Consider the following 14,392-nt stretch of genomic DNA (forward strand, 5'->3'; position numbering starts at 1 on the left):
CTGTTTGAAATAGTATCTCTGCTTATTTTAACTGTTTCATTTCATTAATGTGTTAAATTTTATGATGCTTGCAGAGGTGGTCTTTGTTCAGATGAGGTGGCCCACCCACAAGACAGAAACAAAAAAATCCACAAAAACAAGACAAGCATAAATCACCAAAACTCACCTCTGCCTCAGATAACGCCATTCTCTGTTGCTCTGCAGTGCCCTTGTTGTTTCCCAGTGGATCCAATTATTTATCACAGCTCTGTGCTTTAAATTGTGTATGGATCTTAACTTGGTTTTTGTATTTGGACATGTTCCGGTTTACACCTGTTATGTCTCTGATTGTTGGGTTTCCTGAAATCTTAATACCTTTTAATTTAAAATGTATGAGCTGCCTCCCTGCATGTGAGAGCCAGTGTTGGTCAGTGTGACTGAAGGCTTAGACGGTAAACTAGATGTTTGTAAGAGAGATCAATGTGTGTAGACTTCTTTTCATTCGTCTTTTTTACCTCTAAATAGTGAAGAGTAATCCAAAATCCACTCCACTGGCCTTTCTATAATTCATGTGGAAACAAAGCCACTCACTCACTCACTCACTCACTCACTCACTCACTCACTCACTCACTCACTCACTCACTCACTCACTCACTCACTCACTCACTCACTCCACCATCCTGAGAGCCGGCCCCTCAGCCAGTCTGACTCCGCCGTCCTTTCAGACAGACGTGACATCATCACCACAACAACAACAACAGCAGCAGCTGTGTGTTGTCTGGACAACCACAGACACAGAGGGACTGTAATCCCTTAAACACTCAATACGTGGGCTGCAGAGTTAATTCCACCTTAATACTTTATCTAAAAAGTGGTATGGCAAAGTGAGCAGCCAGGACCAGCTTGAACCCTGCTGAAGTGTCCTCCCACATGGTTTATTCAGACCATCCTTTGTAATTGACTTCTGAATTCATTTTGGAAAATTCAGTTCACTCCTGAACTCCAACACGTCACAGCGTCCAGTGCTGAAAGTGGACAGTGCCTCCTCTAGTGCATATTTTCATGATATTTCTGTTTTGTGTGACAGAATACAGCACAGAACGCTGAATCTGCTCATTAGAAACTCCCTGCTCAGGCTCTTTCACACAACACCATCTGTGATGTTTTAATTAATACATGAATTCCAGAAGTCCCACTGAGTTTTAATGGTGTGATTTTGTTTTTCTTGTCATTGTACCCATCTGTCCATTCTGCTTGTGATTTCTCCCTCCCTGCCAACCTGCCTGGACTTGTTGCATTCATGTGTGCAGCGAGCAGCACTGAGACAGAAACTGGCTTGGCTACATTGACTCCAGGTCTGCTGAGGCTGATGCCTCAAAGTATTAAACAGTTTCTCTTATCATGTTATTGGTACATTTTCCCACAGTGCATTTTCCCACATACTTCATCAAGTATTAATCATATTTGTCCTTGAGTTTGACTAAACACCATTTGCATGTTGCTTTATGGAGAAACACTGTCAGATATAGTCAAGGCGGGAACTTTATCCATATCACGTCAAACTGACCAGACTGACATCCTTTTGGTTTCTGCAATGCTGAAAAACGTTTTAGAAACTAAGTTGAACCAAAATGAATCAACAACAATCAGCTACCTGTTCGCATGTGTCCACCCTGCTCCTGCTTCAGGCTGACACAGTTAACCACTAGCACAACACACTACAGGAAACCAGCTGCCAAAATGTTTGACCAGTCTCTGCAGCTCGATGTTACATGACAGCACACAGTATTTTCAAGAGCTCCTCCAGATTATTATACTGCCCGGACGATTAAATTACCTTCATGGTTAAAGTTTTCCCATGATCAAGCGGAGCTGGCATCCGACAGTTATCACCACGTTTTGGGGCATTGTGGTATCTCATTTTTCCACTGTCCACTCCAAATAGAGGTTCCCATCCGGGCTTCAGGCTTCTATTCATCGTATGAAATAAAATGAAAGCCTGTGCTCCCTGAAAACTACTGTATGTTGAAAACACACGACAAAATCCTACAGAAAGGCCAGAGAGCTCGTCCCTTTGTAGGCCCTGCAACTAGCGTCTGGATGTCTGCCCATCTACAGTTGACCATTTCCATTTGTGTTTGCATGTGTGTCTGTCAAAGCTCTTATTGTTGGTTTACAGGGAAGACAAAGACGCACACCCACATACTCACAGAGACTTGAACACACACACTCACACACACACACACACACACAGTCACACACACACACACAGTCACACACACACACAGTCACACACACACACGGCGAAAGTGAATGTATAACAAGCCTCACACACCTTGCTCCCTGAGGAATGTCCATTCAGGAAGACTGAAAGATGTGAGGGGTATTTGAGGTTATTCAGACCAAATTAAAACGTCAAATGAAGAAAAGGGATGTGCTGTAAAGGTGTTCAACAGAGAGGAGGAAGCTGGTGTAGGGTGAAAGGACATAGAAAGCGACATACAGGAAACAGAGGACAAGAATGGCAGAACGGCAGCTTCTGTATCAGTCACTCCAGGGTGCCGCACAAGATGCAGAATCAGCAGCCCAGCTGTGTTTGTGTGCGATGCTGCACTGAAGCTGCACAGTCAGTTAATGTGTGGTTTAACTGTGAAGCTACTAGGTCACTACTAGGACAGTGTGGGATTACCGTGCTCTGTGTGTGTGTGTTTTGTGTGTGTGTGCGTGCGTGACGTAACCGTCATCTGGTAGCATTCTAACATGTTAATCCCTGACAGATTACCTACTGTTTCACTCCTATTAGCACATAGCCTTCCTCAATACACCCCCTTCCTTCTTTCTTTAGTCCTTTCTAATTTGCTCCCTTCCTCCACTCTTTCTTTCTTGAGGCTTTACTTTTGCTACACATCATTTTCTGTATTACCTGTGCTCTGCTGCTGTCTGCCTGCCTTCATCTTCAACACATCATCTAATCTGTCATGTATGGATTAGCATAAATACACTGATCATTGCACTGCTCATTCCCATTACAGTACTGTCAAATCACTAGTTCAGTCTTATAATGCAGTTTGTAAACACAAGGACTAATTGTAATTTTTGGCTAAAAGGAGTCATAAAAAGTCCAATCATCACATTCACAAAGACATACAACACTAAAACCCTCCATCATCGTTCAAATGTCTGAAACTTTGAGGTCCACGTCTCTGCCTTTGCTGTTATTCCAGCTATTATCGTGCAGACAAACAGATTAAGACACAGGCGAAGGGCAAGGATCCAGCAAGACAGATAAAGCAGAGAGACAGGATGACCAAAATGGCACAGATGTACAGACAGACACAGAGAGAGAAGAGACAGACTGACGATCACAAGGACAGAGAGTCAGTCCAGAATGACAGAACAGAGCGCTGGTTGTTTTTATTGTTGAGAAGTGTGGTCAGCAGCATTCCAGTCCTCCTCCTGCCCTTCATCAATACTGAGACAGATACACACACACACACACACACACACACACACACACACACACACACACACACACACACACACACCTTCAACTGATCTGAAATACTATTAAGAACTGAAGAACTTGCTGATCAAATCATGAACACACCAACAACGATAAAGAAGAACAAATGTGAAGTTTTTATCTTTTATGATTAGGATATCGAGATACTTGTATCCGTTGCTGATAACTCTTTGGTAAATATTGTACAAAAAAACATTATTAACACAAACTGCAGTGGGAACACGCTGTACGGAGGCAGCGTGGGTGAATGTTTGAGCAGAAGGGACGAGAATATTCAGTCCTTATCTTCACAGAATCACATCATACTGTGTGCACGGTACAGTCACATTTTCACTGCATCCTGTATCCTTCTTGTTTGATCTCACATGAAGTGCAAATCCTGTGTAGTTTGCAGGGTGGGATTTTTGATATGAGCATTCTTTCTTTTCCAAAACCACCTGCTCCTATCAGAAGCAGAGAGTCTAATCAGTGCATGGCTAACGCCGGCATGTGATGGAGCAGCCGTGGGTGTTCTCACATCTGAGTCAGCAATGACAGAAAGTAGAGGGTTTTAGTTTCAACCTCTCAAGAAACAAATAGTTTTGCAAGGCCAGTCATACATTTATATTAAAATTTAGAAAGTCATCTCAAATACAGAGCCAATGATAAAAGAAAGGCTTTTCTTGGGTTGACAAGCTTTGTTGTCATTTTGTAATAATCCATTAATTAGAATCCAGCTCAGTTGTTATTAGGAACCAGAAGTTAATCCCAGACAGCAGTCACACACATGCATGTGTTCATAGGTGGGAAACCTCTTATGATATTCCCTTCAGGTGCTGCTCCTCACTGTCAGGTGAAAAGAAGATGATGGTGACTCCATTTATATCTGAGGCGACACATGGTGGTCTGCAGGTCAACAGAGGACACTTGTAGCGACAAGAACATCAGTGTTGAGGGATTGGGTATTCCAAATTAGGAAGTGGGGGGGCTCATCATTTTTGGCCATGCCTCTGTCTGGCCACAGCACTGATGAGGGCAGCACCTTTCCCGCTGCCTTCTTCTGATAGCAGGAAAGTCACGTGACACTGAGGAGCCAAAACTCTGGCAGTCTCTTGAAGGACTTGAGAGAAACTAGAAAGAAGCAGCAGCAGTAGACAAAAATGTTGAAATTGTATAAAGCAAGATGAAGGAGCAAAATAGAGGGTAAAATAAGAAAAGCAGCTCTTAAATCCAGTTACCAATAACATTAAATCGAGTCCTTTTTGAGTACCTTTGCAGTAGTTTCACTCCAAACTACAGCGATTAGAAAATAAAAATAACTCACTGTGGATGTAGTTTATAGAGTGCCCCGTCCACCCCTACAGTGATGTTCAGATGGTCCAGTCCTCGGTTCTCTCTGATCTTATCGACCAAGGCCGCCATTCCTGCCCCACACAGCTGAGCTGCACGACGTGACACCACTCCACATACCTGTAACAATGAGAAGCATTATCATCATTGCAACACAGACAGACTGTTGGTGCCACAGTTTGCAGAGCCAGAAAAAAATCATATCACTGCTCAAACCGGTGGAAAGAATCTGAATCCCAGAGCGAGGTTGCAACAGAGAACATGACTTTCTGGGCATTGTGCTGTTTCAAAATCTAAACTCTTAACCTCTCTCTGGCATTTGAGACTAGAAATAGGCCAAAGGGTTGCAGAATTGAGCTATAATACATCTAAATGCCTACTTTTGAGTTACATCGCCATCCATATGTTCTCTGTAATTTGCTAATAGATTGATAAAGGCAGATGTTATAACTATCATAATGTGTAACATTAATGATGGCTGCATTGCATTCAGCCAGTTCCAGGGCCTGGATCATCAACACGGCTTCATGAGGAAATTTCCACACTACTGTTAGCAATTGCACTTGTGTTTTTCCTGCAATGACGTGGTCCCATACAGTGTGTATATCATTGGCCTTTATTGATTTACACATTATCAAAAACAATTGCTTAAATCAGAACCAGAATCAGAATACATTTATTGATCCCCAGGAGAGGAAATTGCCTTTCAGTTACATGTTTCAGTTAAAATATCTGTGCTTGTCCTGTGCAGCATTTTCTGTCCTCTACCTCTTTGACGATGATGCTGTCGTCACAGTTGCTGTCGAGGCCCAGCTGCTGGAGAATAGCTCTGACCTGCAGTAGAGCCAGGCGGTCACTAGAGGGAGACAACGCAATTACACACATTACAATGAAATACAGCCACACATCCACTGTCACACTTAAAAATGCGTGTGTTTGGCCACGTATTCCTCACATTGGGGGTACATAAATCTGTTAAATAGTCACATTGTCCCCATGATGTAACTCGTTAAATTTTAGGGTGAAGACTTAGGTTACGGTTTAGGTTATGGTTGGTGATAGGCAAGTGGTGGTTATGGTTATGATTAAGGCAAGTCTCCAGGAAATGAATGTAACTCTATGTAATGTCCCCAGAAATGATGGAAACACAAACACACACACAAAGAGTTTCGCCTACCTTTCAATTTGTGACAGGTACTTGGTTTCGAAAATTCCAGGTGTTTTTAAAGCTTCAGTGACGTGTCCTCTGAACAGCAAACCTTCTCTGGTTAAATCCAGCAATACCTGACGGACAACTTCCCCTAAATACATCCCACTGGTCAGCTTTTCAAACCTGCACGCACACATTTCTTCATCTGTTAGATCCACTGAGACTGTGTGAGCATCTGATCAAGTTACAGGAGCCTGAGGCACATACATGAGCATAAAGGTTTGTAAGGCAACATGTAGCCTAAACACATGAGCACACAACCACATGATTAAAGCAAACTTTAAAAACTCATGTACAGGTATGAAAATATCTGCTTATGTACGCAAAGACACACACACACACACACACACACACACACACACACACACACACACACACACACACACACACACACACACACACACACACACACACACACACACACACACACACACGGTGAGTGCTTCTAACCTTTGTTTTCCAGGGTTGATTGAGTTTTGGTTCACCTCGTGGTCATAAGGTGTGATGATTTCATCCAGAGAGCCATCGTCACCCAGACCTCCCCACTCTGTGTTTATACACATCTTTGGTATCTCAGCATCTCCCTCCTTCTGCTCTACTTTAGTTGCACCATTCTGCAGTGAACAGAAACAAATGAGGGGTTAAATATATATCAATGAAAGATTAATCATAATTATAATTATAGAAGTAAACACTGAGCATTTTAAAAAACGTCTTCTACCTCATTCTCCTCTCTTTCAGGTGACCCCTCTTCTCTTTCTATATTTCCAATCTTTTGTTCAGTCTTCTTAATGTTCTTCAGGTCCTCCATGTAACAAACGTTAGTGCCAGTTCCTGTGAAAAAATAAGTACTGCTTGTCAAACTCAGTAGCTTGTGTTTAGAGATAAAATCCAATGTGCGGACCCTGAGGACCCTGTTTTGAGTGTTAGCCCCAAATCTTAAAGTTAACCATCATAACTACAAGGATGACCCCAACCTTAAACATAATTCCAGCCTTAAGTTGAATACAAAGACTTCAGCCTAAAAAGGCACAACTAGCCAAAATGTCATCACTTTGACCTGAAGGTCACATACCAGCAATCAGTCCAATTTCACACCGAGGGTCCTCATAGGCACAGCTCATCATGGTCCCAACGGTGTCATTGACAAGTGCCACTATGTCCAAGTCAAACTCCTACAGACACACACACACACACACACACACACACACACACACACACACACACACACACACACACAACACACACACACACGCACGCACGCACGCACGCACGCACGCACGCACGCACGCACACACACACACACACACACACACACACACACATGCATCCAATCATTTTTCATTACAATTTACATTCATTTTGAGGTGAAACAATTTTGTGTATCTCCAAAAAAAAACAAACAAAAAAAACATGCTAGTGAACTGTGTTGGTGTGACACTGGCCATGTGTGAAAGCTGAAAAGATACTCCTGGATAGAGGGAGACAACGCAGTTACTAGTGGATAGAACTGACATTTTTATTAAACACTTTTTTTTGTGGCTATTGAAAAAGGAAGGAAGAGGATTGAGCACGAATTCGTCAATGTTCAAATAAATGTTTGGATAAAATCTTTGTTAATGGTGAAGTCAAGTTAGGAGAAGCAACGCTGGTGTGGTTCTGCTGCACTGAAGTACAAAAGGAAGTTTATTAAGACTGAAGCATTATTCTTTCACCTCATGTGACAAAACTGCTGTGTTCTGACTCACGTTGCGTCTCTTGATGGCCTCCCTCAGCATGTTAACAATATCATGTCCTTCACAGTCTGTGGCCTTGTAGCCTTTGGTCCAGCTCACCAATGTGCCCTAAAGAACAAACAACGGTTGAAAAAGGTCACAAAACTTACATTTGAGCTTTCCGTGGTTGTAGAAAAATAAACTAACATAAAGTGAATTCAGGCCAAAGACCCACACTCTGCTGTCCACACTTACCGTGTCAAGAGCTGTCTGCTCGCAGGGGAAAGAGAAGGTGAAGCCTGCAGGAAGACGAGCCTTCTTCATCCCCATGTAGTCCAGGAAGTCACTAACGCACTGCGCTATATGGTCAAACAACTAGCAGCAGACAGAGAGACGGAGAAAGAAACGTTTTTAATGGAAAACTGTCAAGTATGGTTAGACAACAATTCATGCTGTAGCTTCTTTGCTCAGAAAAAATTTGCTTATTAACTCATCATCAGTCCATTTCGTCTTTCTGTCTGGATTATTCAGTGCTACAGTCCAACAGAAATGTCCTACCTCTTCTCCAGTTCCCTGCATGATCTCCAGCGGTATGGCGTAGATCTTATGGTAAACTCGTGAGTTCTGTTGCAGACCTTTTTTAAAGTTCACCAGCAACGCTCTGAAGTTCGTTCCTCCCAGATCCAAAGCAAGATACTTTCCACGCTCTGGAAAAACACACACGAAAATAACGTACTGATCATCAGTTTTAAGATAATTCAGTTCAGTTGATTCATCCTCTCCTGGGTAATTAAAAAACAACTTTGAAACAACTTTTAAAAACGTTCTTTTTCACAAAGAGTTTGTTCATTGTGTGTTTTTAACCTGTGCCATCAGGCGTGCGGTACACAAAAGAAGGCAGCATCTTGATGGCAGAGGAGCCTTTAGTCTTCAGCCCTGTCTCCAGGCCGGCCCTCATCCTGGCCTTGACAAGCTGAAGCTGCTCTTGGTTCAGTCTGAGGGGGGACAGCGCCTCATCCACCTGGAGTACAAGTGCGACTATCAGATATGGTAGCATTCATAAGGACACTCTTGTGAAGACACATACTACATACAGCACACACACACACACACACACACACACACACACACACACACACACACACACACACACACACACACACACACACACACACACACACACACACACACACAGCATCCTAACCTTTTTCCTTTGTGACGCCAGCCGTTGGGCGACTGCTGTCACCAGGGCAGCTCCTTTGCTGCTGCCGCTGTCTGAGAGGACAAATCTGACATGGCACTCAGGAAGCAGCCGGCGCACGACTTTATGGAGACGTTTTGGGTACCTGACATGGCCGGATGTTAATGTTTAATCTCTTTCTGTAATCAGCTGCAACAACACTACTATTGTAGTTTCCCAGTGTTGAAGTCTGGCACAGTGTTAACAAATAAGAATCCATATGTCTGTAAATGTGGTCATAACAATGTGACCAGTCAGAATGAGAGTTCAAAATACAAATATGTTGTTAGACTGTGCATTGACCTATATTATTATACAATAGATGGGCTGGAATTATATTGTACATATGTATGATGCGCACAGCTGGCATGTGCATATGAGTTTTAGTGAATGTTTCCATGATGACTTACTGTGGGTGTGTCTTGTATACAGTTCCATCCACACCCACAGTGATCCTTAAGGTCCTCAAATTCCGGTTTTGCTTAATGCGACTCAGGATGGCTGCCAGTCCTGCAGCCACCAGATTTGAGGACCTGAAGGACACTATGGTGCTGACATGTTGAACAGCAACACAGTCGTCAGATGATGGGGACAAATCAAGCTCCATGAGAATGTCTTTGGTGTTCTTCAGACCATCTTTGTACCTAAAATTAACAGACACGTAAAATGTCATTTGTTCTTACACAGACAGACAGACAGACAGACAGACAGACAGACAGACAGACAGACAGACAGACAGACAGACAGACAGACAACTTACTGCTCCATGGCTGCTACATGTGCAGTGGTTATCTTCCCTTTAGTCCTCAGGGCATCAGACACACGTCCATCAAACAGCAGTCCAAGTTTAGCCATCTTTAGCACGACCAGCCTCACTAACTCACCCAGATACATCCCGCTGATCATCTTCTCAAAGCTACAGAAACAAGTGTGGGAACACAGAGATGTTGATGTCGTGTCATACATGCTGCGACATATCATGTTGGATCAGCTGCTTTCCTCACATTTGTTTTCCAGGGTTGTTGGAGGCAGCGTCAACATCCCTGTCAAACTCAGTGATGAACTCATTCAGAGCTCCATCGTCTCCAAAGGCCCCCCACTCAGTGTTCACACACATCCTGCCCTCGTCTCCCTCCACCAGGTCAATGTGACACAGTGCCTCCATGTAGCACGCATTGGTGCCAGTACCTAAACACACAAACATACAGGATATCCATGTGATCATCTATGCTGTTAAAAGAGAGTTCACTAGTTACATCAACTCTCTGCCTTTAAATAATGACAAGACCTTATTAAACCTAAACTAACTTTAAAATGAAGTTTAATTCTTATCTAACTGAACACTTTTCCCAAGTCCTTTCCTTGAACTGCACACAACACACACACACTCCCTCACACACACGCACTGAGCAAGTGAACCACTAGAGGGAGCAGCAGTTTAAAATGAAGGTGGACTGCGACTTTTTGAAACAGCATTATTTCACCTCATTTCACCGAAATATGTTAATTTCACGCTGAAGTATATTTAAACTTTTATGATGTTTGGGAAAGTCTAAGTTCAATTTTATTTCACTATCTGAGTCTGTTGTCTTTTGTCATTTTGTCCACCTGCTGTATAACACATGTACAGGCAACATAACAGAGAGCACACACAGATGCATACACACATTTAAAAACACTGTGATCTATGAGCTGTGAAGGAGTTTACAGCTTCAGTTGCCTGCTGCCTCAAACAGATACAGGGAACTGTGTGAATCTGATGAGCTCTAAAGATGACCATACTCACCAATAATGAGTCCTACTTCACAGAAGTTGTCGTCAAAGCCGCAGGTCATCATGGTCGCTACGGTGTCATTAACCATGGCTAACACCTCTATGTTCATATCCTACAGAGGGAGTCAGTGAGTTAAGATATAAGGTTAAAGTAATGTACAGTCTGTGTACTGAAAGGGTGTCAGACGTGCAGTCAGCTGTAAGTGATGACAAAAGTTTCTTAATATAGAGGCATCAGTTACATGTCTAGGATGAGTACCTTTAAGTTTACAGGCCTGTCTGATGCTGTAAATGAAGAATAGTTTGTGGGTCAGGTAAAGTCATAGCTTATGTATAATGTAGTGAATTCGGGCATCCTACCCCACTTCTGTCAATAGAGTCTCTGAGGGTCTGGACAACATCTTTGCCCTGAAGGCCTCGAACTCGATAGTTCTTACTCCAGTTTAACAATAATCCCTGCAGAGAAAGAAGGAAAACATTTAGAACATATACGGATTGACATATACAGCAAGTGCATCCAGGAAGGGTCGAATCTACGGCAACTTCCAAGCAGAAGGCAGAGCTCTGAACAACAACTGGGGCCTTTTAGGGCACACTGAAGAGGACAGGAGTCCCACATCAGAGTACAGAGGAAAGCCACACAGAACCCTCCAACATCAAGCTGATAGTGTACCAACAAGTGCCCAAGCCCAAGGGAGGGAGCACAAACATTTGAGTGATACATGTGAAGCTTGTGGACACCCTAACTGGACCTTTGTGAGAACAGCCACAAGATCCAAGTAATGCTCCAACCAAAAAAGACTGCGCACCCAAACACAAGAGAGAGGCAAAATGTTTCCACGTCACGACAATCAAGTCCAGTTGCCCTTGATTCCACCTACCTTGGCTAACCATGAGCTGCATGAGTGAAAATCTACAGGCAATGACGGGTGCAGGCCATGAAAACCAGATGGATGAAGAGTGTCATTACCTGATCCAATGAGGAGTGATCACAGGGGAAAGAGAAAGTGAAGGCCAGAGGATGTTTCTTCTCCAAACTGATGTTCCTCACATGCATGAAGTCTTTCAGAGACTTGGACACATGGTCAAATAGCTGCAGACAGAGAGGGAGAGAAGAGAGATAGACAGTGAAGGAGAAGGTGGAGAATTCATGTTGCGCCTACATGTCTTTTCTGATCCCTCCACAATTCCACTTCCTGTTGATCTTCTGCTTTTCACTGTTCCTCACACTCTCTTCCATACCTCTGTTCCTCTCCCAACGAGTAGCTCCTTAGGTATCGGGTAGGTCTTCTCCTCCAGCTCCACTCCTCCTCTCCTAATCCCCATGCCCTCTCTCACTTTCACTTGTAGCACCTTAAACTTGGATCCTCCAAGATCCAACGCCAGAAACTGCCCTTTCTCTGCAGGAGAGAAATATACAGTACCATCTGTGCTGTGCTTTATGTATGTGTGATATGTTGCTCCACAGAAAGTGTGAAAATGTGAGTAACCTTTTCCATCAGGGGTGGAGCGGACGTGTGTCGGCAGCATCTTCACAGTTGCTGCTGCGTTACTTTCCGATGAAAGGCCCTTCTTTATTTCAGCCTGGAAACGAGCCGAGATGTCTTTTAGCTGGTCGTCGTGCAGACGCATGGCGTACAGGAACCTGTCCACCTAAAAACACACGAGAGGGGAGACAGAGAGCAAACACAGAGGGAAAGATAAATGAACCGTGTTGAATTATTTCCCACCGACTGGACTTACAGGAGAGGAAAAAGACAGAGAAGAGGAGAGAGGAGATAGTGAGTGTAAATCCCTTTGTCTCATCTTTCTCAAGACCATTCCTTCCATCCTTTACATCGAAAGAGGCTTTTTTAGGCATATATTCAAGTGAAAACAGTATAAAAACAACATATTTAATGTTTAACCAAACAATTGACTGAATATATTTTTTAAAAAAATATATGCTTATACTGAATTTGATGCGAGCAACATGCTTCAAACAAACCAAAGACTGGGAAAGTTGTGGAATGCTCCAAAAACACCTGTTTGGAAGATTCCACAGGTAAACAGGTTGATTGGTAACAGGTGATAGCATCATGATTGGGTATGAAGGAGCATCCTGGAAAGGCTCAGTCATTCACAAGCAAGGATGGAGCGAGGTTCACCTCTTTGTGAACACATGATTGGATAAAGGAGATTAATACATGAGCTCAGGAACACTTTATAAAACTGTTGTCAGTATACACAGATCATTTGTAAATGATTGAATTCTGTTTTTATTTATGTTTTAGACAGCTTCCTGACTTTTTTAGAATCAAGTTTGTATTTTCATTCATTTATTTTTGGATTTCCTCATTACGATATAAAATACTATAATCTAAAGTCGAATATATTTAACTGAGGATTATGTAATGCTATTTTATCCTGAAAGCTAATCTGTGTCAAACATTTAAACTTCCACGAAGTGTGCAGCAGTACGTGCTTTCCTCACATTTCCTGCTTGCATTAGAAACTTGTGTAAGTGTCCAAACTGGCTTGAATTAAAAGCCATTTTATGGTGACGTTGCTTCATCATGGGAGGGTCGTTTACAGTGGGTGGGTGCTTTGGAAATAAAACATTTGACAGCAGGAAACCATAAACATAATGTAAGAAAAAGTCTTCCCGTGCTCAGTCCCACCCTGCATGCTAAATTATCCCTGTGGCAACATGTTCAGGGGACAAGGTCCCTTCAGCTGTGCACCTGCTGGGTGTGACTGTATTTGTGTTTAAGTGTGAGTACAGTGTCCCTTATGGGAGAGTCAATAGTTAGTTCCTCAGAGAGTGTGTGTTGATCCCATCTGCATTAAGAGAGTAGTGACACTGCCAGAGATGTTAATCATTGCTCAGGAAAAGAAAAATGGTGACACGGTAATGTATAATGATGGCACCTTGACCTTCTTATTATAGCACTGCCTCTTGCCTTATCTTTCAAATTTAGATAGGTAGTTGTGAGCACTTCTGTAAAACCAAGGAGGTCAAGTACTGCATACAAATATCCAGATTTGTCTTTGCCCGTCAGAGCGATGAGTGAGACAATCTTTTACAGCAAACATCACATAAAGCGAGGACATAGATTTTACTGCTCTGATTTTTCCAGTGCAACTGTTGCAGGTCATATTCGTTACATGTTCCCTCAATCAGGAAAGCATTCTCATTCCAGTTTCTTACATGCTGAGAATGAGTGCCACTGGAACAAACGTAGTATTAAGCTGTGTTTCATTAACGCTGTCGAGCTGCTCTCACCTTCTTTGTGGGGTCCTCCTGGAGTTTGGAGAAAAAGAAGGAAACAAGATGAACAGCCAACATCTTGATGTAGGACACACACCACCATGAAAACTCTTCCAGTGGGTTTGTTGATGAGTTTGTGTCCTCTCTCAGGGCAGAAAGTGGTCTGTTTGTGTCTCCTGTCCCACTCTGAGTCCACTGAACAGAGACCAACCTCTGCTCTCAATGATTAACAAGCCAAACCCTTCTCTCCCATCATGTCCTGCAATCGCTGTCTCACTGCCCACTGTCTCACTGAGCTTCTTTTTAGTTTCATTTCGCGTCTCTTGTGAGCTGCACAATACCTTAGCCAAAGTTCTGCAGCCATCTCATATCA

At 43.0% G+C, this 14,392-nt stretch overlaps 1 protein-coding gene across 7 annotated transcripts; it reads right to left on the reverse strand.

Annotated features, from left to right (window-relative positions):
• Nucleotides 1–4,473: 4,473 nt before the first annotated feature.
• On the reverse strand, nt 4,474–14,097 carry LOC139335728 (hexokinase HKDC1-like). Of its 7 annotated transcripts, XM_070969517.1 has the most exons (22): nt 14,035–14,097; nt 12,260–12,422; nt 12,012–12,169; nt 11,740–11,862; nt 11,130–11,225; nt 10,783–10,882; nt 10,001–10,184; nt 9,757–9,912; nt 9,407–9,640; nt 8,961–9,102; nt 8,621–8,777; nt 8,315–8,463; nt 8,012–8,131; nt 7,790–7,885; nt 7,117–7,216; nt 6,788–6,875; nt 6,636–6,639; nt 6,492–6,604; nt 6,009–6,164; nt 5,600–5,687; nt 4,806–4,951; nt 4,474–4,612 (listed from the first exon to the last, which is right to left on the reverse strand). In XM_070969517.1, the coding sequence occupies exons 1-22, from the start codon at nt 14,095–14,097 to the stop codon at nt 4,474–4,476; spliced, it is 2,775 nt and encodes a 924-aa protein (XP_070825618.1). The 7 variants fall into 7 exon arrangements, with proteins under 7 accessions (XP_070825618.1, XP_070825609.1, XP_070825635.1 ...); XM_070969508.1 differs by having other exon boundaries at nt 6,492–6,640; nt 6,835–6,875; XM_070969534.1 differs by lacking the exon at nt 6,636–6,639 and having other exon boundaries at nt 6,492–6,623; nt 6,824–6,875.
• Between the last annotated feature and the right edge of the window lie 295 nt (nt 14,098–14,392).

Source organism: Chaetodon trifascialis, chromosome 1 (genome assembly GCF_039877785.1).
Source record: "Chaetodon trifascialis isolate fChaTrf1 chromosome 1, fChaTrf1.hap1, whole genome shotgun sequence".
In the NCBI taxonomy this organism is placed as follows: Eukaryota; Metazoa; Chordata; class Actinopteri; order Chaetodontiformes; family Chaetodontidae; genus Chaetodon; species Chaetodon trifascialis.